This window comes from Clupea harengus, chromosome 11 (assembly GCF_900700415.2).
Source record: "Clupea harengus chromosome 11, Ch_v2.0.2, whole genome shotgun sequence".
In the NCBI taxonomy this organism is placed as follows: domain Eukaryota; kingdom Metazoa; phylum Chordata; class Actinopteri; order Clupeiformes; family Clupeidae; genus Clupea; species Clupea harengus.
This window is the reverse complement of record NC_045162.1, coordinates 18,837,124-18,864,828: the sequence shown is the minus strand read 5'-3', so window position 1 is coordinate 18,864,828 and position 27,705 is coordinate 18,837,124. Positions and strand designations below refer to the sequence as shown.

Sequence of the window (27,705 nt, the reverse complement as noted above, 5' to 3'; positions counted from 1 at the left end):
TATCTAATGATATCTGGATCTAGAGCAACATCTACAGACAGTTCAGTCTCAGGGAAATGTGCACTGTGCCCTTATCTACACTTGAAGCACTGGAGGAAGAGGCAGTCTGTGTTTTTTTTTTAATAAGGGATTTTAGAAATACTCTAAAAGTGTTTGGTAAACTGTTTCAGCAGCACATGATAAAACGTCACAGTGTGTTTTAACTACTGCCATGAGTAGAGGGGCTTTCCTGTCTGTGTGTGTGTGTGTGTGTGTGTGTGTGTGATGTGTGTTTTCGAAACTCTGTTTCATGTGTAACGTGGTAACTGTGGTCCTTTCTTTCTCCCCCTTTTTTCTCTCCCCTGTGAGGGTGCCCTTGAAGGCTGCCGGAGTGGCTCTGGGTTGCCGTGCACGTGGGTGGTCTGGCGTTCGTTTAGGTTGGTGTACTCCATTAAGCAGACCCTCACCCCGCTGACCTGCCGCATAATTCCACCTTTATAGTCAGAATGCCGAGACCAAAGTCATATGTAGCAGTTTTTCCAAGCAGCTTTTTTTTTTGTTTTTTTTGTTTCTTCCCTCTTGTCAAACAGCCCTGATGGGATGTGACTGTTGTTGCTCACCGCACCACCCAGCATCGTTCACAAGTGTGCGGTTTTCTCCGAGCCGATCGGTAGTTTACTCCGCGATCAGCAAAGCTCTTTCGGTGGCCGCGGTGCAGGGGGTTTATCCTAACGTCTATTTACACCCAAGTGGTCGGAGGCTGGAAAACACTGATTATTTGAACACTAACTGTGAACAGAGGTGGAAGGATTTACCTTCGTCAGGACGTGGCTCTCCTGCTCAGGCTTATTTGTTCGGCCAGGGCTGTTTTGGTGTGTTGTTGAAATAGAAATGGGCTCCACTTGCTGGAGGGCGCACTGAAACGAGATGTGTTTGCTTTTATCTGGCCCAAGACCAGAGCTCTGTGATGTGTGGCTAAGAAAGGAAGAATGTAGTTGGAATAATTGCTTGACATGTCACTCTTCTGGGTTGGGAGGTGGGGGGTAGCGTGGTGTAGTGGGCGGGGTGAGGGAAAGAAGAAAAAGCGAGTGAATGAGAGAGCGAGAGAGAGGGAGAGAGGGAGAGAGGGAAGAAAAAAGGATTTCTAAAGCATATGGTTAGCTGAAAAGATAATAAACATTGTAGGCTCGGAGAAGTGTATCGCCTGCTTGAGATTTACCACATTGCTTCTTCAAGTGACCAGCGTGATAAGAACGTACATGTGTTATAATTATGTTGTAATTGCTTAAATCTTTCGCTAAACTTTTAGACGCTTATAATTTCCAGCTGACAGTGAGTTGGGTGTTCTCGAAGCAAGCTCCAGCCTTCTCCTTATGTGAGGCCAACTGCTGCCCCCCCCAAACATCTCTGCCTTAACACTGGATATGATTCATCCAGGGGTTATTAAATACAGGGCAGCAGTCATGTCCACCCCCCGTAGTGAAGGCGGAAGGGGCTACTTTACTATAGAGGTGGAGGGTGGATGTGAAGCTATAGCTGTAGCTGAAGATGTGTTGGTCAAGGAGGATCCATCAGGTGTTTGGCCCAGTGTTAGTGTTGCCTGATGCTTCTTCAGTGTTTACTTACTAAGAGATTTGGGTAATAATATGTGCTTTCACTTGGCAGCGCACATGCTCACTGATTTTGCCCTTTCTTGCAATGCCATCCATGCAGTTAAGGATGTGGACAGCCTTTTGGGGTTAAAGGTCATTTTTGTTTTCTTGCACTTTTAATTTGACACATTTCTCTTTCCCAACTCTGAGTCACTCTGGAGAGGTTCTGATTATCAGCCCTGCTTTTTGAATCGTCTGGTTGACAACAGCGTTGTGAACGACCATGAGAGTGCAACAACATTTCGCTCATGCTGCTTTTCCACTTGAGAGAGGCTCACTCCACTCAACAGTCCAGGAGTGCATACACTCCACAGAACACCTCCTACTGTAAACCTTATGTCATACGATAGCCCTCACACGCGGTTAGCCCCTAGTCAGGTAATTGCTTGCATCTGATCCAGGTACGTCCTCTTTGTTTACAGTCGCTTGTGTAACTACAGGACAGTTGCCGTGGAACTCACGGAATCTCCGGCAAAACAGCAGCTGCACCTCACATGTGCAATTAAGCTGTCAAAATAGCTGCAGCCTCTGCCGCTGCGCACGGCCCCTGCCGCGGCTCATATCTGTGCCTGTCTCTCACAGCGCTGGACGAGCGTGCACGGCGAGGGCGAGGGCGGGGGGTGGCAGGGGGGGGGCGGTTGTTTTGGGGGGGCCACCAGCACATCTCACACGCAAGTGCTGAGGAAAGATGACATCTGTCAGTCATCAGTGGCTTCTGTACTTCAGTTTGTACATGAGTAAGAATGAGTAAGGAGACCTCAGGTTGACTGACGAGTTCAGTGCTGGTGAAGAAACAAGCTGCTCGTAGCAAGAGAAAAGTAGAAGAGATTAGGTTGGTTTGGACCGTGTTGGGATGTTTATGTTGACATGATGGAAAGAGGATGTAAGCACCTGGTCTATACTGCAAAACCAGACTGGATATGTGCATTAAACGTCATGTCTAACCACCAATATGTTTCAGCAATGCTGTGAATGTGTCCTCGAGCGTTTCAGAGAACACATTGCAGACGCCTTAAAGCGCACACAGATGCGTCAGGCTTACTTCCCGCTCAGGAACGCTAAACGCTAGCGTATTAGAAATTAATGAGTGGTTCCCATTAAAGGCTGTGGTTTTGGATACGATTTTTTAATTTTCCCCCCTGTCCTCTGATTGTGTGTGCGTGTGTGTGTGTCTGTGTGTGTGAGTGTGTATGTGTGTGTGTGTGTATGTGTGTGTGTGAGACTGACTGGCAGGCAGACAGACAGACAGTGTGGATTGCTTTATTGTAACACATTGCAGTTATTAGCAGGAGGGGGGATGGAGGCCGTGCCAGGCCAGTCAGAATGCTTCACATGTTTGGGCTGAGGCTGCGGTTAGCTGATGGAGACATCTGAAGAGCTGGAACCACTCTGATCTAAATCAGGATCTCTCTCTCTCTCTGTCTCTCTCTTTCTCTCTCTCTCTTTCTCTCTCTTTCTCTTCCTTCCTTTCTCTCTCTCTCATTCTTTTACTCATCATGCACTCACTCTCTCTTCCTGTGTCTCTCCTGTTATTTCCGTCTCTCTCTCTCACTGGCCCCCTTTTCTTACAATGTTTGCATGTATCCTTCCGTTGAGATATTTTCTCTCTCAATTTCTCTTCATCTTTTCATCCCTCCCTTTTTGAGGATGTGCTTACTCGCTCCCTCAGTTGCTGTCATAAACCTCTCTGCCACTGTCTAGTCTGTAAGTGATGACTAACAAGGAAACGCTTAATCCACTGAGCTATTGTGTTATGCTACGCTGTGATGTTATTTTCATCCATTTTCCCACTCGGTTAGTCAGTAAATCCCTAAGAATGAAATATGAGAGCAGCGTATAGGTTTTTTTTTTGTTGTTTTTGATGTTTCTCTGTCCTCTTCAGTCAGAGACTTGGAGGTGTGTTGACTGGCCTAGTGTCTGGCAGTGCCTTCACTGAGGTAGAGCGTGCCCTGTTGTTTGTAGTGGGAGTCCTTAGAAAGCTTTCCTCTGTTTAGTTTGCAGCGTAGGCGCAAAACAGTGAACACATTTAGCAAAGAGAGATTTTCTGCATGAATACCTTGAATATCAGATTTATCCCCCAAGCCCGATTTATAGCGCATTATTCACATTTTAACGGCTCTAGCAGCTACTGTACCGTAAACACAAGAGAGCCTTCTTGTGGTTTTGCACTCCAGACCGAATGTGGAAAAAAAAGACCTAATGTTGTGTTGCTCTTTTTTTTGGAGGGGGCTGCTTTAATTGTTTTGCAAGCCCGCGTTTGATCCTCGGAGAGTCACGTAATAAACAGCCGCAAGAAAGGATCTTAACGAGACGGGAAGATGAGGACGATGAGCAGACGCTCTGCTCGTTAAACGCATCCCAGTCTCACCAGCTCAGGAGGGTTCAGCAAGAGTGCTCTGCTCTGTGGGACCATGCCATGGCCTCTCTGGCTGCCCCAGTGGGCCACCTGAGTGCCCTACGCTCGAAAAAAACGTGTGTGACGAGGCTGCAACCAATTACCCCTCCGCAGGTCAGCCTGTCTCAGAAAAGGGGCTTTTGTTGTCCTAGTTCAGAGGCTCCGTCTAAAAAAGGCCTGAAAAATTAGGAGCGGTTTCGAGCCCCAGCTTATGGCCTGTTGGCCTGCTTGCCTGCCTGCCGGTGCACAACCTGGCTCCCTGTTTGTTTTTGCTGTTATTCTGGGCTTCTTCGAGGCAGATATTAAACATACCAAGGTTGACTTGGGCAAGGCAAAGGCTGTCTTGGCAGCGCGGGATGCCTATGACATCACCACTGCCGTAGCGGTGCCTTCCGAGGCTCTCACCGTGGAAATAGTTTAGTAATTATGCAGCGTTTTGGCACCGGCTGCTTGTCCCTTTTATGAACGTGTTTTTATTTCTGGCTCCTGAAACAGGCACATGCTTGGAAAATGAACCAACTGCTTTCATTGTAACATTATGCAGGGCTAAAATGTGCTTAGTAACACATTTGGTATCGCAGAGCTCATAAACAACTCTGGTTTTAGAATGATAACAGAGGAAGCTGCAGGCTTGCACACTTTGTTGTGGCTGTTGTTGTACTCTTTGGTGCGAGGGCTGTTTTGAGATGTCTGTTCTAAAAAATGAGAAGCCTGGTATAAAACAACAAACAGAAAATCCTCAGGCAAACCCCAGCTGTATGGATGTTTAGTAGATTTTTTTGAATGTGAGTGATGTTTGAAATTCAGGGTGCCTTGTTTATCTGAGCCGTAAACACAAACACGCTCAGCATTCGCTGAGTGCTTAGTTATGCTGCGGTGTGTGGTTTTCATAAAAGCAATTAGGCTTGGAGCGTATTTTTATAGAAGCATTATAATTGTGTGCTATAATTGTATTTTAAATTGGCTCGAGCGTTGTGCATCTTTCATGTTTCTGTCTCAAACCAAACCAAGTCAGTATTGGTAAATGACTAATCTGGGTTGAGGGGGTTGAATTTTCCTTTAACGTGAAAGTTCTATTTAGTACGATCGTCTGTCTGCTAAGCTGCCTCACGGCAAACCCAGTGACCCACAGTGACTGCTGTAAGAATCTCGTCTCAGGCTGACCACTTTGTGGCATGATGTTGAATTGCAGTTGAAATTGAAGTGTCACTTTCTCCACCGACAGTAAACCAACGTGGCCTAAACGTCCTTGTGTTGTTCTGAATGCTGCCGACGTTGCGCTCCAGGCTTCAACGACTGTGATTACTTGTCGATTCCCGACGTGAGTCTCCACTTGATCAAGGCATTGTGTGGCGTAGCCTCCTCTCTGAAGCAGCCATTCAGAGCATCGAGAGCTTATAACAGAGTCATGTCGTAGTTTGTGAGTGACCACATAACGCATTAAAATGCAGCCATGTCGTTGCATTTGAATAACCACACAGGGCTTGTTCTGTGAGTGCAGACGTTTTGAGCGCCAGTGGTTGCATGCACACTGCATACCTTCTCCGTTTATTTCAGCATAAGTGTTGTTTTTTCTAATCCTTTTCTATAGGATCCAGAAACATTGGTTCCAAAATAGAAAAGGACTGTTGGTTTCCTTACTCGTGTCTTATTCATTTCGAGGCAAAACGAGTGTAGCGAATAATGGTGCCTCTTCCCAAATTTGTAACACTTGGGTGAGGCTCAGTGTTATTTCTCTGAACGGCCATTTTTCATCCACCCAACACCGGTGGTTGCCTCGGCGCTGCCACAATCCCAGGCCTCTCGCGAACAAAATACATTTCTATGTAACGAGCTCCTTTTCATTGAGCTGATTAATCAGCCGACCCCCGAGGCTAATAGTCCGGCGCACTCACCGGAGTCGGATTCGGCCTTTTAATCCCCGACAATTCGCCACGGATTCCCCAGCTGCATTTCTGTGATAGTGGAGTCAGCTCTTTCACGGTCGGTGTGAAAACCTCCTGCCCTGAGATCTACCAGGAGTGGCGGCCATGTTTTCTTACATTTTTCTCTCTTCAGTTGAAGCTTTAGATTGAAGGAGTGGGAGTGAGGGGTCAGTAGGGCCTTTAATCACAGCCCCATGGCTTTCTGTACACCGGTTACAGATTCATTAAAAATACATTATGGACCCATTCTTCTTGTGCATCTGACGTGCACTCTCTAAGGTGTGAGTGGGTGGTGATTTGAGGCAGTTGTGCTTCTTCCTGTTTATGTCTTTCTCTCTGTTTCACACACACACACACACACACACACACACACACACACACACACACACACACACACACACACACACACACACACACACACACACACACACTCTCTCTCTGTCACACATACCTGGTTTGTCATTTGATTATTTTTTTAACCCCTCCACATTTTCTCTTCGTCCTGTAGTTCTTTTGGTATCACACTATATCTATCACTCCATCTATCTCTATCTCTGTTCCCATCTCTCTCTCTCTCTCTCTCTCTCTCTCTCTCTCTCTCTTTCTCTGTGCCAGCTGGAATCCATTCCATCAGATGGGTGTCATCCCTCTTAGAGAAACAATGTGCTGGTTGATTACTGTGTATGGTGCAGCAGCGGCTTGAGTGTTGATATGAGAGAGATGAGGAGGAGAGATGACCCGGGGCAGCCTGAGCCAGATTCCTCACCCCTCTCCTGCAGGTCACATTGCACCCACGCACCCCCAGAACTCGCCCCTCAGAACACTCCAAGCCCCGTGACGATCAGGGAATGCAGACAGTGCAGTTCTAGTAGGTCTGGATCTTGACAGAATTAGTTCTTGGTTCTCCCCTTCCACAGCTGGGTCTGACTCAATCACCACAACCGTCCTTGTCCCTGGCCACCATGTTTTCTGCTTGGGTTATGGTCCCAGTCCATCTCCCCTGGAAGCTCCATAGCCCAGAACCATGGCCCCTGCTGGGGGCTACACTGTGGCCTGCATGGCTGTGTTCTGATGGAGGGGTGGGGTCGTGAGGGGCTGGCGGGGCAGGGATGAGGTGGGAGGTGCTGGTGAATGGGTCTTGTGTGTGTGTGTGTGTGTGTGTGTGTGTGTGTGTGTGTGTGTCAGTGTGTCAGTCAGACCTAGCGGGGGAGTCTGATGGAGATAAGAGTGAGTCGGGTTCCCTCAGTTTGTTTTTCCACACCAGCGGCGTTCGTCGTCGTACACTCAACCGTGACCCCCCTCCCACCACTGCACTCCTCATAGGGGTGTGTCTTGGGGTGTGTGTGTGGGTGGGTGGGTGGGTCTATGTGTTAGAGGGGTGTAGATGTCATTCTGAGTTCACTAGGTGAAAAAAAAACAACAACCGACCAGGACATTTAACACCAGGAGTTAACAATCGCCAACAAGGCAAAATCCAAATTGATCCAGTGTAGAGAGAGTTCACAGAAGCATGTTTCTCAGTCAGAGCCTATTGATTTGATTCATGCTATTGATGTTAGCATTACTGACTTCAGAATAGGATTTAGCCATGGTGCCTAAATTAAGCTCAGACATGATTCATTCAGGCTTATCAATAGATACCTGTCCCACTCACATGCCCTTTCAGTTAGTCTGACAACACCTTGTTGTACTCAGAGCCAATCCGTGGTCATGATAAACAGCATTATCTTTGCCCCAGTAAAGTGTCCAGGCCACGTGCCAAGCCTGTCTACTCTCATTAGTTTCCCCCCTCTGAAAACAAACCCCACTCTATTATTTTTGTCTGCCGTAACGTCATCCCCGCTGCATAGATTTGCTTGTTATGGTGACGTCAGTTCAAGCTCTGTGTATCTCTTCTAATCAGAGAACTATTTTTTGCCACTATTATTTGGAGGGGGGGGGGGGCAGCAGGGTAGCGGGTCGGGGGTATCAAGCAGTGTGCTTTCTATCACTGTGTTTACACAGCGTGCCTCCCTTAGCCTCTGTGTTTGGAGAGGGAGGGGGCGTGGTAAGTGTGTGTGTGTGTGTATGTTTGGGGGGTGGGGGTCACACGTCAGGGTTTACCCTCCAGACAAGGCCGACATGCTGCCTATCAGTGAGCCAGACGTCTGTGTGTGTGTGTGTGTGTGTGTGTGTGTGTGTTGGGGGGTGGAGGGCAGGGGGCAGGGGTGCCGCACACCTCACCTTCCTGTGCCCCCTAACCCCTCCATGGGTGCCCACTTACCCCCTGAGTAGGGGGTCTCCCCTCTGCTGTCACTCACTAGTCTCACTCTGATAGAGGACAGGGGTCTGAGAGACCAGACGGGGGGAGAGAGAGAGATGGAGAGAGAGAGGGAGAGAGAGGGGTCAGGGCCACTTAATTTGCCTACTTCTGTCTCCCTCTGCCCGTACTCATCTCACCCTATTCTCTTCCTCTCACTCTTCCCCTGTCTGTCTCTCTCTCTGTTGGAGGGTTCTTGTTTGTTTACCACCCTGATTAGCATTCTTCTGTCTGACTGACTCTCTCTCTCTCTCTGCCATCATCTCTGGGTAACAGCTGAGGTCTGGGGTTCTATCCCTCCCTCCCTGTGCTTCCTTGCCTTGTGTCGTGCCTCTGCCCAGATCACTTTACCCCCCCAGCAGCTGAGAGCTGAGAATGCCTGCATCTGTCCCAAGGCTTTCCCCAAGAAATGCAACCACCCCCCAACACTTACACACACACACACACACACACACATAGTACCCCCCACCCCACCGTGAAACACAGCAAACAAATCTAACTCTCCTCCATTCCTCCCGTGTCCAAGACCTCCCCAGTCTGGAGTCTGGAGCTAGAACAGCACCCAGCAGCCTCGCGGAACCCACAGGCTCTGGAACTGGTAGTCTGGTCGGACACGTGAAGATGTGTTGATATGCATGATTGATGAGAGTTTTGCAAGCGAGAGCGAGAGGGAAAAACAATGCCACACTAACACCGCTTCCAAGAAATGTTACTCTGTATACAAGCCCTGGGCTCTTTCAACAAGAACCAATCAAATCCCTCTGCCATCCCCTCACCCCAGATCAAGCCTCTCCATCAGAAGAAGAAGCCTCGAAGGGAAAACGAGGTGTTAGCAATCAGCAATAATCTATTTCTTATTATTTCCCTGCGCTCATAATTTGGCCCTGATGACTCTATTTATTATTCCGCGGCTGTGTGTTTACGGAGGCGATGGAAAACGCCACGTGGGGCCCCTCGGGCATCCAGGGCTTGACTGTGGCGGAGCGTAAATATTTTGCCTCGGTGCTTTGTTGCCTGTTTTGGCGTAGGCCTGTTTACGTTAACACGCCGGGGTAGAACTGCATCTTCAAGAGCAAGCACCTCCTCCAATTATGCAAGGCACGTTTAAAATGTAATCTTCATCAGCCACAAGCAGAGAGCTCATTACTGTACTATGTCAAACCGAGTCGAGAAAGAGAGGGAAAGCGTGAGAAAACGAGAGAAAGGGAAAGAAAGAAAGAGATAGAGAGGGAGATAGAGATACACACAGAGGAAGAGACAGAGAAACCGAGAGAGAGAGAAGCAGGGTGATAAGCCAGAGACACCAAACCAACATCAAAGAGCTAGTGGTGACGAAGGCCTGTGCCTGGGCCAAAAAGTAGCACTTGAACACACCGCAAAGACTCCAGCCAACGGTCAACCAGCACATGCGTTCTGTGCCTACATGAGAGGAAATAACTCTCCATACCAGCAGGTGGCGGTAGTCTGTATTCGTCGTTCAAAAAGGGAAACCCGAAAAAACCTAGGACTGTGGATATAGAACGCCTCTCTCGCTCACTCTCATTTCATAATATAGTTAATTCTAATCAAGAACATGTCTGATAAGGAGTCGCAAATGGCACAGGTCTGGTCTTTTGGTTGTGGAAGAAGAAAGGAAGAGGTGGAGGTGAAAAGTTAGGAGAAACCACACTGAATGGGTGAAATCATGGATACTATGATGCTAACTCCAGACTCAAGGGGCTTTACCTTGATAAATGCTAAATGAAACCTCAGAATTTCAAAATGTTGGCTCTTTCCCGTTCAGTTCCATGTGTTGAAGGAACATATCATTCCAATCACTCAGTGTGTTTACATGATGGTATAATTCGAATCTTTGCTTAGTCGGACTATGCTTTCTTTCGAGGGTAGGTGCTATTATCCCAATATACATGGCAGTGAATAAATCGAATCATTGGCCGAAAGCATGTCATATCCGATACGATAGGTGGCGCTGTTTTCATTACAACTAGTGGTGATACAGCCATTTCCGCTTGACCTCTTCACCACTACCAACAACAACAGTTGATTGAGCATGAATCGCGTCTGTTCATCGGTCCAGAAATGCGTGTTGCCTCTTGGGTTGTCCATTGCGTTGTTTGTTTGTTTCTGCTGGGCCAACGTGTTTATAAGTTACATTATTCAAAGGTGAAAGATAAAAGGCGAGAGAAACGCATGCACATTCACACACACACGCGCGCAAATAATGAGTTACAGCCAAAACGCATTGCCCTTCTGCCAGTTGCATCAAATTGTTTTAGTACTTCTTCGCTGTCGATTTCCAAATCTGTGTGAATATTCATGAGAGCAAGTCCAGTCAGTCTTTTGTCAGTCATCGTACTTCGTAAGATATGTCTTAAGACGCCCCATTGTACTGAATGACCGCTCAGCAGACGCTGTGGAAACGGGCAAATGTGCCGAACTTTCCAGGGCTTGATAAAGCTCACTGCATTTGGGCTGTAGCTCATTTAGCTGTTTCCAGCTCTATATCTGCATCGTCAACGCTGGGCATTAGTTGTCCGTACTCCGATTTTATAGTTTCCCCATTGTAATAAATATGCATTCATGATATTTTTCTATGACCGAGTTTGACAGGTATTGGTCAGGTAATAGCCGAGTGACAGCTGATTTGCTTTCTGATTTGACAGTACTTATTCGTGGGTTTTTTCAGCGCCAGATAACCGAACAGAACTTAACTCAGGCTTGCCTCACGGGTACAATACCAAATTTCATCATATTTGATAGAATGAAGGACAAATTAGTTGTGAATACTATGACCGAGTTTGACAGGTATTGGTCAGGTAATAGCCGAGTGACAGCTGATTTCACAAGCATTAACTTTAAACCAGAATATTTTAACGTGCCGGCATAGTCGCCCCGTAATGCCGTGCAGCGGGCGCATACTGTTATACTCTAATAATACATTTATTTCACAGCGCCTTTCATGTCACTCAAGGACGCTTTACAATTTAAAACAGGAGCAAACAAATAACAAAACAATTAAAATTAAAAGTGCAAGTAAAAACAGCATGGCAACTACAGTGAGAATGCAATCCTGAAAAGGTGGGTTTTGAGAGAGGATTTGAACTGAGGGAAGGAGTCAATGTTTCGGATGTCAGGTGGGAGTGAGTTCCAGAGTTTGGGAGCAGAGCGGCTGAAAGCTCTGCTCCCCATGGTGGTAAGCCGGGCAGAGGGGACAGTTAGGTGGATGGAAGAGGAGGATCTGAGGGAGCGGGTGGAGGTGGCAGTGTGAAGGAGGTCAGACAGGTAAGGAGGGGCAAGGTTGTGGATGGCTTTAAAAGTATGAAGAAGAATTTTAAAGTTGATACGGAAGTGAATTGGAAGCCAGTGGAGTTGCTGTAGGATGGGGGTGATGTGGTGGAAAGAGGGGGTGAGGGAGATGATACGGGCAGCTGAGTTCTGGACCAGTTGGAGCTTATGGAGGGATTTCTGGGGGAGACCAAAGAGGAGAGAATTACAGTAGTCGATACGGGAGGTGACAAGGCTATGTACAAGAATAGAGGTGGTGTGGGGGGTGAGGGAGGGACGGAGGCACTAGCTCAACGACGTTCCCTATATGTTCCTTACCGTTCTAATTACATGTCGTTGTTCTGTGTTGGGACAGAGCTTATACAGGTGGGTGACGGTAGCACAGTCTGTTCGTGGTAACTTGCACCAGGGCATAAAGCCCGTGCCATTGTGACAGTGTGTTGTGTTTTAGTGTTTAATAAAAAGCCATAACAAATATACCACGCTTCCGTGATTTGTTACAATATAATGGTCTTGCTTCTATAATGTATAAACACGTAGGTTACAGGGTGGGTGTGGCAGAGAGAGAGAGGGAGAGCGATGATGCACACGGATATATCAGATTTAGCGACCGGAGCAAAGTTATGTTGCTGTAACGTTGAACTCTTTGCAATCAATAAATACAGTACTTAATAGGCTAATTGATACAATATCTCCTCGTTTGAGTGTGGTTGTTTGAGTGCAATGGGAGTGTATGATCGTTATTGTCTATAAAGCAGTGTTTCTCAAACTTTTTCAGACCAAGGACCACTTAGCCAATAAAAAAAAATTTGCGGACCATTTAACTAAATATCCCTGGAACAACATGCCTCCTACCCAAGACCTGGCGCCAGACAATTGTTAGCGCACACATGATTTTCGCGGGTGGGCTCTCCTTTTGTACGTACCAGTAGGCTAGTTATAGATATGACAATGCGCAAGGCAAAGCATCTGGAACCCTGCTCCATGCGTGACTTGGTTATGTTACAAACTATAGTTCGCTCACAGCCTCATACTCCCATCACACACTCAGACAGACATCACAAAACACAACGATGCGCATACTGACCGCAGTATTTCACTACCAACAGTAGGCTAGCCCACTGGCATTAATACAGCCATCCTAGTAGTCAACTTTTCATAATTAAGAGCTGTCATTATCCAACGTCACACAACACAGAATATAGCCTAGTTATCATCTTGCTGTCTCAGCGGGAGAAAAACACAGTGTTTTGAATGCAACTCCGCGGCGAGATAATTCCCAATGAGGCTGAACCACTTTCTCCTTGTCTATGTTAGAGGCTTTCTCATTTAATTTTCTTTTCATAGTTCCTGTCTTAAGCCACCAATCCATGACCTTGTTAATAGATTAGGCAACTCTTTATTAGATTAGGCTACTACTGGCTGTGTTCTCTTCGTTCTGAGTTGTATGTTAGAAATGTCGCAATAATTTACTTGTGGCCGTCGCGGACCACACTTCATCATATTTGATAGAATGAAGAACAAATTAGTTGTGAATACTATCACCGAGTTTGAAAGGTATTTGGTCAGGTAACAGCCCTTTGACAGCTGATTTGCTTTCTGATTTGACAGTACTGCTGTGTGTTTTAAGCAAATAAAATGTGGACTGTTTACAAGCGGGCACCTGCTATCGTTGATTATACAGTAAATACGTTGTGAAATGAAACAAAAACACATCACAGTTAAAGATGTATTAGTATTGATTGATTCACATCGATATGAATGGATGACATGACTAACAAGTGGTGGGAAATTAATATGAAAGTATTTGTTCGGTGAATTAGCGCGTTCTGTCCAAACAGTCGCAGTCAACGTTTTTGTCAACACTGGCACCACATAAGTATCGTAATTTGAACGTCCTTATACGTTTTTAAGGAGGGGTTGTAAAGGTACTCATATCTTCGGACCTCTTCTGTTATGTTTGTTCATAGTCAACAAGAATAAGCTTGTGAGACAGTCTGCAGGATATTCATAAATAAACGTGTCATTAGTATGAACAGTTGAGACAACGTATCGTCTCTTTCGTCTTCCGGGTCACGACCTGGCAGGGAGGGAGGGAGGAGGGCGGCGGGATCTCAAGCATGCGCAAAGACGCAAAGTCCAGTTCCTTATCCAATTCACCGTTACATGCCGCAATAGTCGAACTATCAACTCGATCGGATCGAGTTATCCAGGGGTGTTAGTCCGACTATGTGCGGTCCGACTACGATCCGACTAAGGTGCTTACATGAAACGGATAATGCGATTTCAGTCCGACTAAGGCAGTTATTCGAATCCATGTAACCACGGTCACTGAGAGGTAAAACACTAACCAATCAGAGTGATCTCTCTCACTGATGGGCCCCGCCCCTGATTAAACACGCTCAGTTGGCCTACAAGCCAGCTGGAACACATGGCAAAAGCTGGGGGCCACATACGCTTGCGAAGGCCAACCGATGGCTCGGTGTGTCACAGGCTATAGATGAAGCATGGGCGTAGAGAGCGACTAAATGCAATTGATTTCGTCAACCTAATTGTTGGCATTTACCCAGAGTAAGTGTGACTTGCAGAGCTCGATATCTGACCATCTGATCTCCTCTCACCTCTAAGCACACCAGGCCAACCCTTTAGTGCCTGTCAGCACATCTGTGCTGCCCCTGGATACCAATCAGGCCCATTCTGTGTTCATGGGTACCGGAAAGCAGCACAGGACAGGTAAGGCATCCATACTATGAGTATGTGTGCTCCCTGGGAATCAAACCTGTGACCTTGGTATTGTTCACGTCTTGTTCAGTCAGGAACACACTCTGACCATCAGACACCACTGTAGACCTGCAGTGGCTTTTCAGATCGTCATTAGGGTCTGTGAATTTTATGGCACCCAAAGACCGGGGGGGGGGGGATGGGTGTGTGAGGGGATGTTGACGTTGCCAGATAAGGCAAAATGATTTAAGTGTTTCCATGACTTCTCACTCAAGGTTCTGACCGGATTTTCTGCTTAAAACAGTTTGTCATTATTCTGACCTTTGCCCCCATTGGCCATGCGTCCATGCCAACACGAGCGAGGCGTAATGGTCACTTTTATTGCCCTAATGGGCTGTTTGTGAGTGGGCCAATGTGGTCTGACCCTGGATCTGGCCGTTACCATTTACACTGCACTCAGCGTCTGTGTCCTTATCCTTAACAGGGCCTGGAAACACAGCTGTAAACAGATTACTTGCTAAATGAGTAAGCCATGTTCTGATGTCCCTGGATTAGTGTGGATGGAGTGTGTGTGTGTGCTTGTGGGTATGAGTGTGTGCGTGCTTGTGTTTATGTGTGTGTGTGTGTGCACGTGCGTGCGTGTGTGTACATGTGTGTACGTGTTTCTGTGTGTGTGTGTGTGTGTGTGTGTGTGTGTGTGTGTGTGTGTGTGTGTGTGTGTGTGCCTGTGTGTGTGTGCGCATGCTGATCCAATCAAAGCTGAGGACCCCCAACCCACCACCACCTCCTTCCCCCTCCTCCTTGCCCAAACCCAATCCAGTAGACTGTGGGCACTGGGTTTCCTCACAGCTCTAATTGTTTTTGTTGCACCTCATCTTGTGGCCTGTTGAGCTCTTTTATGGAGGGGCACTCGCGTAGGCCAGCCAATAAATAACTGCGGTCCGCCCTCCGTGTGTTTACTCTAGGGGCTCTTCTCCTGTGAGGGGGGTGGAGGAAGGGGGGGGGGTGGGGGCAGATTCCCTCCCCATTCCTACCTCTGGCATTCCCACATTCCTGTGCATGAGTGAGTGCCGCTGACATGGGAGAGGGGCATGAAGAGAGAGAGATGGAGGGAAAGATGGAGAAAGAGAGATAGGGAGGGAGGTATAGAGAACGAGTAAGTGATGAGGAGTGATTGAAAGGGTGAGAGAGTAAGACAAAGATAGAAACATAGAGACAGACAGAGATGGAGAAAGGGATGAAGAGATGGGGAGTATGAGGGAGTGAGGGAGACAGACAGACAGACAGACAGACAGAGAGAGGGAGCAACAGAGAGAGAGAGAAAGAGAGAGAGAGAAAGAGAGAGAGAGAGAGGGAGAGAGACGGTCCTGTGCTGTTTTCCATCCTTGAGTTGGGGTTTATTTGTGCAGCCCAGGAGGTGGTTGTAAAAGCACAGAGAACTCCCTCAGCGGTGAGTGACCTCGACCTTCCTCCTCTCTGTCGGGTCTCTCTCCTCGTTTCATCTCAAACCCCCCATCCTCCTCTCCTCCACTCTTCTGTCCTCTGCCTCCTACTCCCGCTCAGTGCAACGTGGAGATGCTTCAGATTTTTGTTGGCTGTTGGCTGTGATTTAACGGAGGAGAGGCTAATTGTAGAGAGTGAGAACTCTACCGCCCCCCACCCGCCTTGTCCAATTATGTGAAGCACGTTTAAAATGTGCTCCTCAACACCCACAAGTAGTGGTATCATTACATTATTATATCAGACGGAGAAATAGCACGGGGAAAGAGGAGGAAGGAGGAGGAGGAGGACCATCACTCCACAGCCTTCCTCCCCTCCACCTCCAACAACATCTGTCCTCATCGTTTCATTCTTTCTTCTGTCTTCTCCTCTAATCGCCACCTTCTCCCCCCCCCTTTCTTGTGTTGCTCTCGGCAGGATGACCACGAGAGCTGTGGCTCCAGCTCCACCAGTCGCAGCGCCTCCGACAGCTCCAAGTCTCTGGCCAAACCACGCCGGGTGCAGCAGGCCGCCCCCACCGACCCAGACCTTCCCCCAGGTGAGTGATTGGACCCCTGCCGCCCCCCCCTAACCCCATGGCCCCTACGACACCCTACCTCCCCACATGACACCCCCATGGTCTAGGCTGAGGTGTTTGGAAGGGGGGTGGGGTGGGGTGGGGTGGGAGGGTGATATATCAGCGGGTGGCGTGTCTTATCAGCAAGGCCACTTGATCGCATGCCTCCTCCCTGGACAAGGATTCCTCTCTTCTCTCCTCTTTTTCCTCTCTTTCTTTCCTTTTCCTCTTTCCTCTCCTGTCCTCTCCTTTCCTCCTCTGCGCCTCTCCCTCATCTCCTGTTCTCTACACTCTCTTCTTGAGTAGAACAGTACAAACATATTGCATCTGCACTGAAGTTCATGAGGCACTGTACAGCGTTGGTTTGAAATGTTCTGCCGTTCCCAACGCTCCGTGCTCGCACCTCTTCGTCCTTGTTGAGAGCGAGCCTGGCTTTGCTCCAATCACAGTGTGTGTGGCGATAAGCTCTTTTTGTCTGAATGGAAGGATGACAATCTGTGTGTGTGTGTGTGTGTGTGTGTGTGTGTGTGTGTGTTTGTTCCAGGGCTTCTCAGAAGGACCCCACACTCGCCTCTGTCCCTCATTGCTCCTGATTTATAGTGCGTTTATGTTTGAACGGAGCCTAGGCCGTGCTCTTAACACCACAGAGTGTCCAAGCCGCAGCCGCTGCTGCTCCTCTGCTATGTCACTCATGCGGGCCACAAGCACGCCCCTGCCGCACTGACCTATAAGAGACCCAAAAATGGGGTGTGTATGTGAGTGGACACCGCGCTCCAATGTCAGACAATCTCTTGACCTTTCGCGCGGTTGTAAAAATCACCTCTCTGCGGGCACTGTGTACAATGTTCTTGTTTGTGTACCTGTGAAGGTGAGAGAAAGGAGGGGGGAGGGGAGGGAGGTGGATTTTGAGGGTGGGGGTGGGGGGTAGATAAAGAGTAGAAAGAGTGGCCAGAGAAGAGATAGCAAGAGGCAAACTGGAAGAAAAAGAGGAACCGCAGAAAGAGGAAGAAAGAGCAGGATAGCAAACAACCTGGAGGTGTTTCCTCAACTGTCGTGTCCCTCACTGGGGGCTCAGCGATGGAGGGGGGGCCCCCTCCACCCCCCAGATCAACCCTGGGGCTCGTGCCCAGGGAGGATCCGCTTCCTCGGCTGCGAGGCAGATAGCATCAGCCCCCCAGCTGTTAAAGCAGGGGTCTCCTTCCCTGCCCCCGATCCCCCCCAGGCTTCCACTGCTCCTGCCTGCCACGTCTCAGGCCAAGCCGAGTTGGGCGGCACCGGCCTGGCCTTGGTTGGGGTCTGCTACTCTGTCACCCAGGGTCACCTCTGCTCTGCTGCGTGGCTGTCAGGCTGACACAGCTGGAGCTCCGGGCCCCCGCTAATCCCCCCCCCCCCCCCCCCCCCCCTTTCCCTCCTAACGCACTGGCTCACGCAAACAAAAACATGCAAGCCATTGAAGCGGCCAACAGCCCAAACGCCCTTTTGGGATCTTTCGTTTGTGCTTCCCTACCCTCCCTTCGTCTCTCTTCCCTCAGCAGGCAGCCAAAGAGTGACAGACAGAAGTCCCTCCTTTTTTCTGATTTATGTGTCTGTTTTCCCTCTCTCTCCTCTTTGTTGTAGTCCCTCTCAGAGCCCTTTTGACTGGAGAGGACAGAGACAAGAGAGACGTCTTCTGCAGCGGGGACACTAGGGCCCCCTGACTGTGATGATGATGATGATGATGATGATGTTGTTTTGTGTCTCATGTCTGATGTCTCGTCACCCTCCCACGCAGGCGGGGCACGGGTGCAGTTTGAAAGCGCCGCCGACTCTCCTCTCACGTCAGAGGCGTGCCCACACCCCCCTCACCACAGCTGCTCTGGCTCAGCCACAGCGCATCCTCACGTCATTCACACACACACACACACACACACACACACACACACACACACACACACACACACACACACACACACACACACACACACACACACTGACATAGACCCACACACACACACACACACACACACTGACATAGACCCACACACACACACACACACACACACACACACACACACACACACACACACACACACTGACATAGACCCATACACTCACACACACACACGCACACACACATTGACATAGACCCATACAGACACACACACACGCACACACTGACATAGACCCATACACACACACACACACACACACTGACATAGACTCATGCATAGACTCAGACACACACACACACATGCACACATACTCGTTCTCTCTCTCTCAAATTTGAAACTTCCTCACAAGAGAGACACAGATGGGATTTAGGTATATATATTTTTTTAGATGCACAAAGCTCCGTCTCTGACCAGAGGCTTCCTGAGAGCCTCTGAAGTGGCCGTCAGCTTGTGGTCAGTGCCACGCATCTGCAGTCTGCTGGAACGTGTCTTACTGCTTTTACTGTTCTGGGTAATTCTCTTCTAACTCTCCCTCCCTCCTTTTCTTGCTCGCTCTCTCTCTCTCTCTCTTCTCTGTCTGTCCATCTGTCTTTCTCTCTCACACACATTCTCTCTCTTCGTTCTCCTTCCATCTCTCTTATTCTTCCTCTCCGTCTCCCTCTTACTCTCTCTTTCTCTCTCTTTTTCTTGTTTGCACCAAAATTACAGCATCTACCATGTTTTCCCTGGTAAAATAACTATTTCTAGGTATTTAGCTCCCAGAATAGGTTTGTGACTCTCTTTTTTTTGCATTGGTGACCTCCTTTGGCATTTTCTCTTTTGGTCCCAGATCCTTGTGCGAATGGGATATTTAGCTCTGGCAGTTAAACTTGTATATCATGGCAGCACCCACTGCAACTGAAAAACACACACACACACACACACACACATTCGCATATGCTTTTAACAAGGCGCTATAAACTCACTGCTACTGTCCTGCTGGGTTTTGTCTGTGAAGACCGTGGTGTGACCGGCTCACTGTATTTGATCACCATCTACAGCCACTGAAAGTTCAGTTTCACAACTCTTACTTTTGTGTTTTGCTTCTGTAATTGAATTACAGGCATTCAACCTTATAACCACTTGATATATCTGCACCTTAAAGGGGCTATCTGAATAGTTTGAAAGTCTGAATAGCTGTGTCGGCTAGTCACAATTTCATACTCCCCACCTTGGCGGCAGTGTATTACTATGTTTGGGCACCCCTACATTTTTTACATTACGTCAAAAGGGTTATTCCTTAACATTCTGTTGAGTTTTAAATATTTTAAATTAAAATTGTTACATATAGCACCTTTAAAAATGTGTGTACAATAAGAGACATGTAGTGCCTGCTCTGGTCATACCAGTTAACTGACTTTTTTTATGGCACTATTGTTCGTTGGAAAACAAACTATTTTGGTATTGTTACTCTTTTCTCGCCATAGTGGCTACACAGTGGACCAAACTGCAGAAGTTTATTCTGCAATGAATATGCTTCTTATGTGTGGAGCCTGTGCTGGTCTGCGTGAGGATGGAGCCTCTGCTGATATGAGTTATGTTGAAGACTGGTCTGGTGAAGGCTGGTCTTGGTTAGGATGCAGGCTGTGCTGGTCTTATTGAGGATAGAGGTTGGTCTGTGCCGGTCTGGTTAAGGATAGTGGCTAATCTGTGCCGGTCTGGTTAAGGATAGTGACTAGTCTGTGCCGGTCTGGTTAAGGATAGTGGCTGGTCTGTGCCGGTCTGGTTAAGGATAGTGACTAGTCTGTGCCGGTCTGGTTAAGGACAGTGGCTGGTCTGTGCTGGGCACAGTGGCCCTGGCCTGGCCCTCGGTTCAGAGTGGCCCCTGGCGAGACTGCAACTCTGTGAACTGTGAAACGGAGAAAGGGGAGCAGACTGTAAACCTCTAATCTGCAGTTAAATCTGAGGGAGTGGCGCGGTGCTGACGAGGGCGACGCACTAGGCACATTATACCAACAGCTGAGAGTTGGCCCCCGAGCCAGCCCAACCCAGCCCAGCCCAGCGAGGTGATGTGCTAAACAACACGAGCTCGCCCATCTGGAAAGCTTTGACATTGTATCACTTAATAACTGCTCTTGGAAGACAAATAAAAGATTCGTCAGAGGCCTAAATGGGGGCTTTTATAATTCTGTGAATTATACTGCCAACTTGAGAAAGAGGCCAGCGGCTCATCAGTAGTTGTGCGTCAGACGTCAAAAAACCCAAACAAAACTGAATCGACATCTATTTCTGTGCGCGTTAAAAACAGACGCCGCAGACAACCGTGCCGTATATGATCCTGTGCATCCGTCCTGGTGAAAAGGCTTGTCAGTCTTTTCCTTGTTGCCTAATAATTGGCAGCGCTAATAGCTGCTAATACTTTCCGTCTATAGGAAAAAGGAGAACATGGGACAGTATAGTGTTTCTTTCCTGAATTGCACTGAAGAGACTTGGGTCTTGGCCTGCGCGGCGATCGCATAAAGAGGTTGGTTTTTCCAGTCATTTTATGGTCGAGGAGATTTAAGTGGGCCTCATCCCGGTGGGGCCAGACACAGGTGCTGGCTGTGTCAATTGTTTATTGAAGCGGCACGCTGTGCAACGACTAGTCGAGAGGGAGGGAGTGAGTGAGTGAAAGAGAGAGAGAGTGAATGAGAGAGAAGAGAAGGAGATGGAGACTGTGAGAGAGAGAGAGGGAGTGAGAGAGAGTGGGCGCATGGGTCCTGTGTTGGTCCGGGGTAAATTGGATCCAGAGAGGCGATCGGCGGGGGGCAAAGCGTCACTTTATAGCCCCCTCTGCAGGTGCGCCACGCAGGCGTTCAAAGTGACCCTAACACCCTGCTCAGGCACGCACACACACACGCACACACGCACACACGCACACCTGCACACAAGCACACACATACACACACACACACACCCATGGGGGATGTTCACTGTAGCCGTGTGTACATTCTTTCTTCCTCACCCCGCGGCGTGAGAGGAAATGATGTGACATCACGGGTCAGAGGAGCAGCGAGTTGTTCTGATATCCTGGCTCAGCAGGCAGACCTCTGGGGCTCCATCTCGCAGATAATGTAAATGTTCAGGCACCACTTAACCTCTTTCATTACTGTGTGTGTGTGTGTGTGTGTGTGTGTGTGTGTGTGTGTGTGTGTGTGCATGCGCCTGCACGCCACTCGTGTCCTGACTCCACAGTCTGCTGGTATGTCCTAACCTCGGAATAGGCTTTTTCACTCCTGTCATAAAAACCTCCACTTCCATCTCTGAAGAATCTCTTATTTGTCTTCCAAGAGCAGTTATTACGGCACAGAGGCTTTCCAGATGGCCCAACGGCGAGTTACTAAGTTTAATTTTACCATTACTCACTCGGCACGCTGCACCGGACGGAGAAGCCGGGAAATGGGGATTGGACATTTCAGGATGTCGGAGAATAAAAAACTATGGCCTAAGTGGGTTCAAGATTTTCCCTTATTCAGCGATACATCACAGGTTGCGTTAATTGTCGTTTGAGTCACTGTCTTGCGGAGGCATGTCGTTGCAGGAAGACCAACGTTTGGGTTGGAAAACAAGGAAAAAGCATTAAACTTTTATATGTTTAACTCGGAGTTGCTGTGTTGAACAGTACAAGAGAGGAATGAATAATGTCATTGGTGCTGTGGTTAAGAGGATTTATTGCTGTATATTTTCATATTTTATGGTCGAAACTCCCCTGTCTGTAATATTTTAAGTTCTTTCGTACTTTGTTGAGTAATGACCTTACCATGTATGTTTTTCCTCGTGAGCTTCTGTTTCCCTGCGTTGGTGAGCTGTTAGGAGTGACTGGTAACACTGCAAGATAGCTCCCCAAGCACCGCTGAAACCCAATCTCGCTCATACACACACATGCACGCACACACACACACACACACACACACTCTCTTTCTCGCTCTGACTCTCGTTATTTCTTGTTACTTTCTCTCTCTGTACATGTTGCCTAGCTCCTCCAGTGATTCCTCTCTCACCTTCTCTTGTTTTCCTAAGGTCTCACGTCCCTCTGTTCATGTACTTGTCTTGGTCCATTTGTCCATTTGTCACTCTTTCGCTCTGTCTCAGCGCCTTTGAGAGACCAGCTCGTTGTCATGCAGCTGTACATGCCTGCAATCCCAGCTTGTCATGTAGTCCTGACAAAGTCATCACGGGTTGGGTTGGGGTGGGGGCTGGGGGGGGGTAGCTTGACATGGTGCAATGCACATTTCCTCCTGAGTCATGGCCTATTCATTTAACTTTCAATTTGAATTTTAAACGTCTATAATGGCACCTGTCTACAACGCCAACACCTTGTTGATTTATTCAGTGTGGTGTGTGGATGGTCTTGAGTCCCTCCTATGTTGTGGCTAGGCTGAGGGGTGGGTGGGGCTAAAGCTTGAGGCCCACCTGTTTTGGTGACAGCCAACATGCATCCCAGGCATGAGGTAAGCAAAGGGAGTCAATGCTTGGAGAATGGTACCCTGCTTGGAGAATGGAGCTGTGTTAAAGGTGCAGTCCTCAATCCTGGCGAAAGGTAGTTGATCTTTGAGCTTAAGAGCCAATCAAATATACCCCTCCCCTCGGTGCTTCTGCAGAAGTGTTGTTGATTGGCTGGAATAGTATGTGGAATAGTGAGGTTTTTTGAACGCACACATTGGACAGACAGGAACGTGAAGAGAATTTTGCTGAATTGGATGAGAAGTTTAATGGATTATAATTTAAGCACTTACCTTTAACCTGACTTCACAAACCCTCAAGGGGGATGCTCATGGTATGGTTATAATTTTTTGGCTGTTGGCCTCAGAATTATTTAGATATAATACTGAACTAAATTCTATCTACAATGCTTTGCTTGAGTGGGTCATATGACCTATTGCATGAGTCAAGTCAGGGTTCAGAGGTCACAACATTACATGCCGTTCTTACATGCCATAAGGGCACGGAAAGTGGCCAATTACCCTACATGTGTTGGATTTCATTTTGACTCTCTCTCTCTCTCTCTCGTTCTTCCTCCCCCTCAGGGTATGTTCAGAGTCTGATAAGGCGGGTGGCCAACAATGTCAACATCGTGGTGAACAACCTCATCCTGAAGTATGTGGAGGACGACATCGTGCTGTCCGTCAACATCACGTCAGCGGAGTGCTACACCGTGGACGAGCTGTGGGACAGGGCCTTCATGGACATAGCTGGTGAGCCTTCCTCTATACAACCCAAATAAACAAGGGTGTGACCCAGTTTTGTTTAGTTTGAAATAAATCACACCTCAACCACACCTTTCACGAGGTCACCTTAAATCTGAAGCTAAGCGCTGTGGGCGTGTTCGGAGCACATAGGGGAGAATAAACGTAACCTTAATGCACACAAGTGGAGGCACGCAAAAGTGCCACATTTAAAGGGAATAACCTTCCATAGATAGGGACGATCAGTCTATTTCACTGGTGAGACTCCCTTTGCCAGTGCTCTGCCCCATGCGCCCCAGTCGAACAGCGTAGGTCGGCTGTGGACGAACAGGATGTAAAGGCGGAACTACCACTAAGCATTCCATAGACGTTGACTAGTAGTCTATTCCTATAAAGCATTCCGATATGATGTGTTCAATAGGCCCACTGTGACCTATAACATCAATGGCAGGAATAGCACACATGATGTATTTAATAGAGCATACTTTCAGTAGGTTGGCAATGGCGACAATAAGCAACAATAGAAGCGCCAGTCGCTTGTAAAGGTGGCTGCCTTTGAACTCACAGTTCTGAAAACAGCCGTGGTTCATATTCCAGAAAGCTACATCAAAGGAGCTGTTGATTTATGGGCCGTAGTATTTTTAACATCTGAATGGGTCAAAATTTATATCAACAGATGAGTGCAATAATTGGCCCTGGGATTGAGCCGTAGGGTAGCCCTCTGTTTCCTGTGTCAACACTCTCCCTGTCTGGATGGAAAGGATTCCTTGAACACTTGTGGAACGCAGTGGAGAACAAATGTATCTCATGTATATTAATGTCTGTCTCAATGCAGTTGCTCTCAATCCCGACGAAGGCCAGTGTGTAAAAAACACATCAGTTAATAAAAGTCTCTATCTCGCTCTGTGTCTGTCTCTGTCTCATTCTCTCTGTGTCTCTCTTCCTGGCTCTTCCTTTGCATCTGTGCCATGATCTCTTTCCCTCTGCTGTCCAGCTCCTGATCTGGTTTTGAGAAAGGTGATTAATTTCTCGGACTGCACGGTGTGTCTGGACAAGAGGAACGCGAGTGGGAAGATTGAGTTCTACCAGGACCCGCTGCTCTACAAGTGCTCCTTCCGAACACGCCTGCACTTCACCTACGACAACATCAACTCCAAGATACCGGCTGTCATCAAAGTGAGCCGCCTTCCACATGTGGTCGTCATCTCTCTCTCACTCCTCAGCTCACTAGCTTCTTCCTTCCGGCTCTCTCTCCCTCTCTCTTCATTAGATTAGATTAGATTAGATTAGATTCAACTTTATTGTCATTGCACAGAGTACAGGTACTGAGGCAACGAAATGCAGTTAGCATCTAACCAGAAGTGCAAAGTAGAAGAGTGCAGAGTATGTGCAAATGGTAATATAAATATAGATAAATAGGGTATATACAGTATGACATAAGATATAAGTGGTATGAGCAGTAAGAACATGAGCAGCAATAAAGGTGATTAGTGCAGATGTGATATAGATATATGTAAAGTGCAGGTGAAGTACAGGTGAAGGTGGCAGTAGAGGTTATAAAGTATATAAATGAGGTAGGAGACATGATAAGATATAAGTACGATGAATATGGATATGACAACAATTTAACATAAATAGATATATACAATGAACAATTTAGTGCAAATGTTCAGTGACAGGTTTGTCTCATTCATCTCTCCCTTCTCTTTCTCCTTCCTGCCTCTTGCTTCTTACTTCCTCTCAAACTTCTTTCTCCCATTTCTCTCCATCTCACTTTCTCTCATTCACTGTCTCTATCTCGCTCTCCATCTCTCATCCCCTCCCTCTTCTCTCTCTCTCTCTGTCTCTCTCTCTCTCTCTCTCTATTGCACTGCCAGACCTAAGTGAGGTAGCGAGTGGTTCCGACTTGTTTACTTTTTTGAGTGGTAAAGGGGAATGGAACTCGGCGATGTTAATTATTTAATTTCTGTCGGCACTGTCTTAATATTCCATGCATGGAGGGCAGGTGGCTTCTTCCCCAGTCAAGCCCATCGTCATGGTAGTCTGATGCCAGGTTTGGACACCCACAGGTTTGCCCTACCACTTCGCTCTGGGGGCGTGGTTGTGTGCTTGTTGCAAATGTGGCGCGGTGCATAGCCGGCAAGTTAGCTATCGGATAGCCAGTCAGCTAGTTCAAAAGGTCAAGGGATTAAATAAAGATCCACAGGGGTCTTTTTGACTCGACTAAGTTGATATTAAATAGAAACAAAAATTTGTGTTCATGGAGACAATAAGGTTGCCCAGGCATCGTTTAATTACATCAATATTTTCACACTGACGTATCATCTAGACATTATTTTTCACATGCTGTACAATGCAAAAAAGCTTAATAGGTCCTCTTTAAGCCTCTTTAAGCCTCCGTCGTCTTGGTCAGAGTTTAATTTTTATTTTTACTCCTGCCTCTTGTCACATACCAAACCCATCACACGCTCAACTCATTGTTTCTCACGTGGTTTTCATTTTCATAAACCTGGGGATTTGCCCTGTCAATTTCGCTTGTCTCTGCGGATTCACTAATTTCGCCCCCACACAACCTGACTGAGAGCGAAGCGAAACCGCCGCCTGCTACCGACCCTTCTACTAGGGACACAGTAGGATCCTCATGTCAGGATGCCTCTGCTCGTGGGATAGTGGAAATACATGTAATAAGATGAAACATTTGAGACATCTCAGTAATGTTGTGTCTGGACGTTTTTGGACCGCCACTGTGGTTTTTGGTTTGAGGGATGGGGGTTGGGGGCTTGTCTGCGTTTCTTCATGCTGACTGACGGCTGTGTGTGTGTATGTGTGTGTGTGTGTGCGTGTGTGTGCGTGTCCACACAGATCCAGACCATGGTGGAGAGCCTGAAGTTGTCCATGACTGACCAGCAGCTGCCCATGTTCATTCGCGTCATGGAGCTGGCCATAGCACTGTACTACGGCGAGATCGGTGCCCACAAGGAGGGCGAAGGCGAGGAGGGAGCGGGCAGTGCCAGGGAGGTGGTGGTCAGCATCCCAGGTGAGGATGCCAGTTTCGCCAAACTCACTAAATTGCCAGGTCACCAAACTGAGCAAACAGAGCCTCCGGTCATATTGAAATAGCTCTTACCACAGATAAACTCTCAGTTATAAAGATGTTCTTTGTTGTTTGCGTGACCACATCCTTATTCGGTTCCCTGCCTTTTTTGAATAAAGATGCTCTTTTTTTGGTTTGAATGACCCCAAACATTTTTCGGTTTGTCTTGCTCTCATGCTTTCCTGTTCGTTGGAGATTTTTAGCAGTATCGTGCTAGTTCTGTGCCTGCCACTTGACTCTTGTACGTGAGTGCGGCCTGTGTGTTTGTTTGCGGAGCACACAGCAGGGTCCAGCCCACTTCCTCCCAACCTCCGCATCTACCCTGTCCCCTTAGTGACTCATCATCTCTGCCCTCCCCTCCCCTCCCCTCGCTCCGCGTGCGGTTCTCCACATCAGTGCACAGGGACGGCCTGCGAGGGAACGGGACATTGAACATCAGTTTGACCGTAGTGTGTTCCCCCGTGTCTCCTCCTTGAAAACAGACACAAACACACAAACACACACACACACACACACACACACACACACACACACACACACACACACACACACACACACGCTCGGTCAAGCAGCGGGCAGAATAACTCGACACAGACTATCGTGTTCAGGGCCCGATCTCCTCCATCTGCCAAGGCTCAGGCGGAGGATGACAAAAGAGAAACAACACTTCTTGATCAAATGAAAAAAGAGATCCCTCACAAAATGGCAGAAACGTTTGGCTTGACCATCTTGAGACGTGTTGTTCCCCTCTTCCGTGTTCTCCTACTGACCAGACCCAGTGTTGCTAATGTGTGTGGCTGTTTGTCTGTCTGAAAGTGCATGTGTGAATATGTGTGTGTTTTTGTCTGTCAGTATGCTCGTGCCTGTGTCTGTATGTGTGCCCTTGTGTGTGTGTGTGTGTGTGTGTGTAAGTGCCAGGCCAGAATGGAGCTGTAACTTTTGAACAGCACGAGGGGGAGTTGGCATGGCCTCTCTGCCGTTTGGCCGATGCCAGATGTAAGCCTTGGTGTCATGCTACTGCTATGTGCGGCTCGGCGGGTGAATTAGTATCCTCTCACAAAAATATACAAGAAAGGGTGACCGGCTGCTGGAACCCGAGCATTTGAAAATCGCATTATGCTGGAGAAAAAGGGAGGGAGGGAGGGATGGAGGGAGGGATGGAGG

At 47.9% G+C, this 27,705-nt stretch overlaps 1 protein-coding gene across 1 annotated transcript in view; it reads left to right on the top strand.

Moving 5' to 3' along the window:
* LOC105896139 (vacuolar protein sorting-associated protein 13B) overlaps positions 1-27,705 on the top strand; it is a 338,344-nt gene that overhangs the window by 13,009 nt on the left and 297,630 nt on the right. Inside the window, 4 exon segments of the mRNA XM_042709212.1 lie at positions 16,174-16,294; positions 23,289-23,456; positions 24,442-24,623; positions 26,310-26,484. Coding sequence (XP_042565146.1) covers positions 16,174-16,294; positions 23,289-23,456; positions 24,442-24,623; positions 26,310-26,484 — 646 coding nt within the window.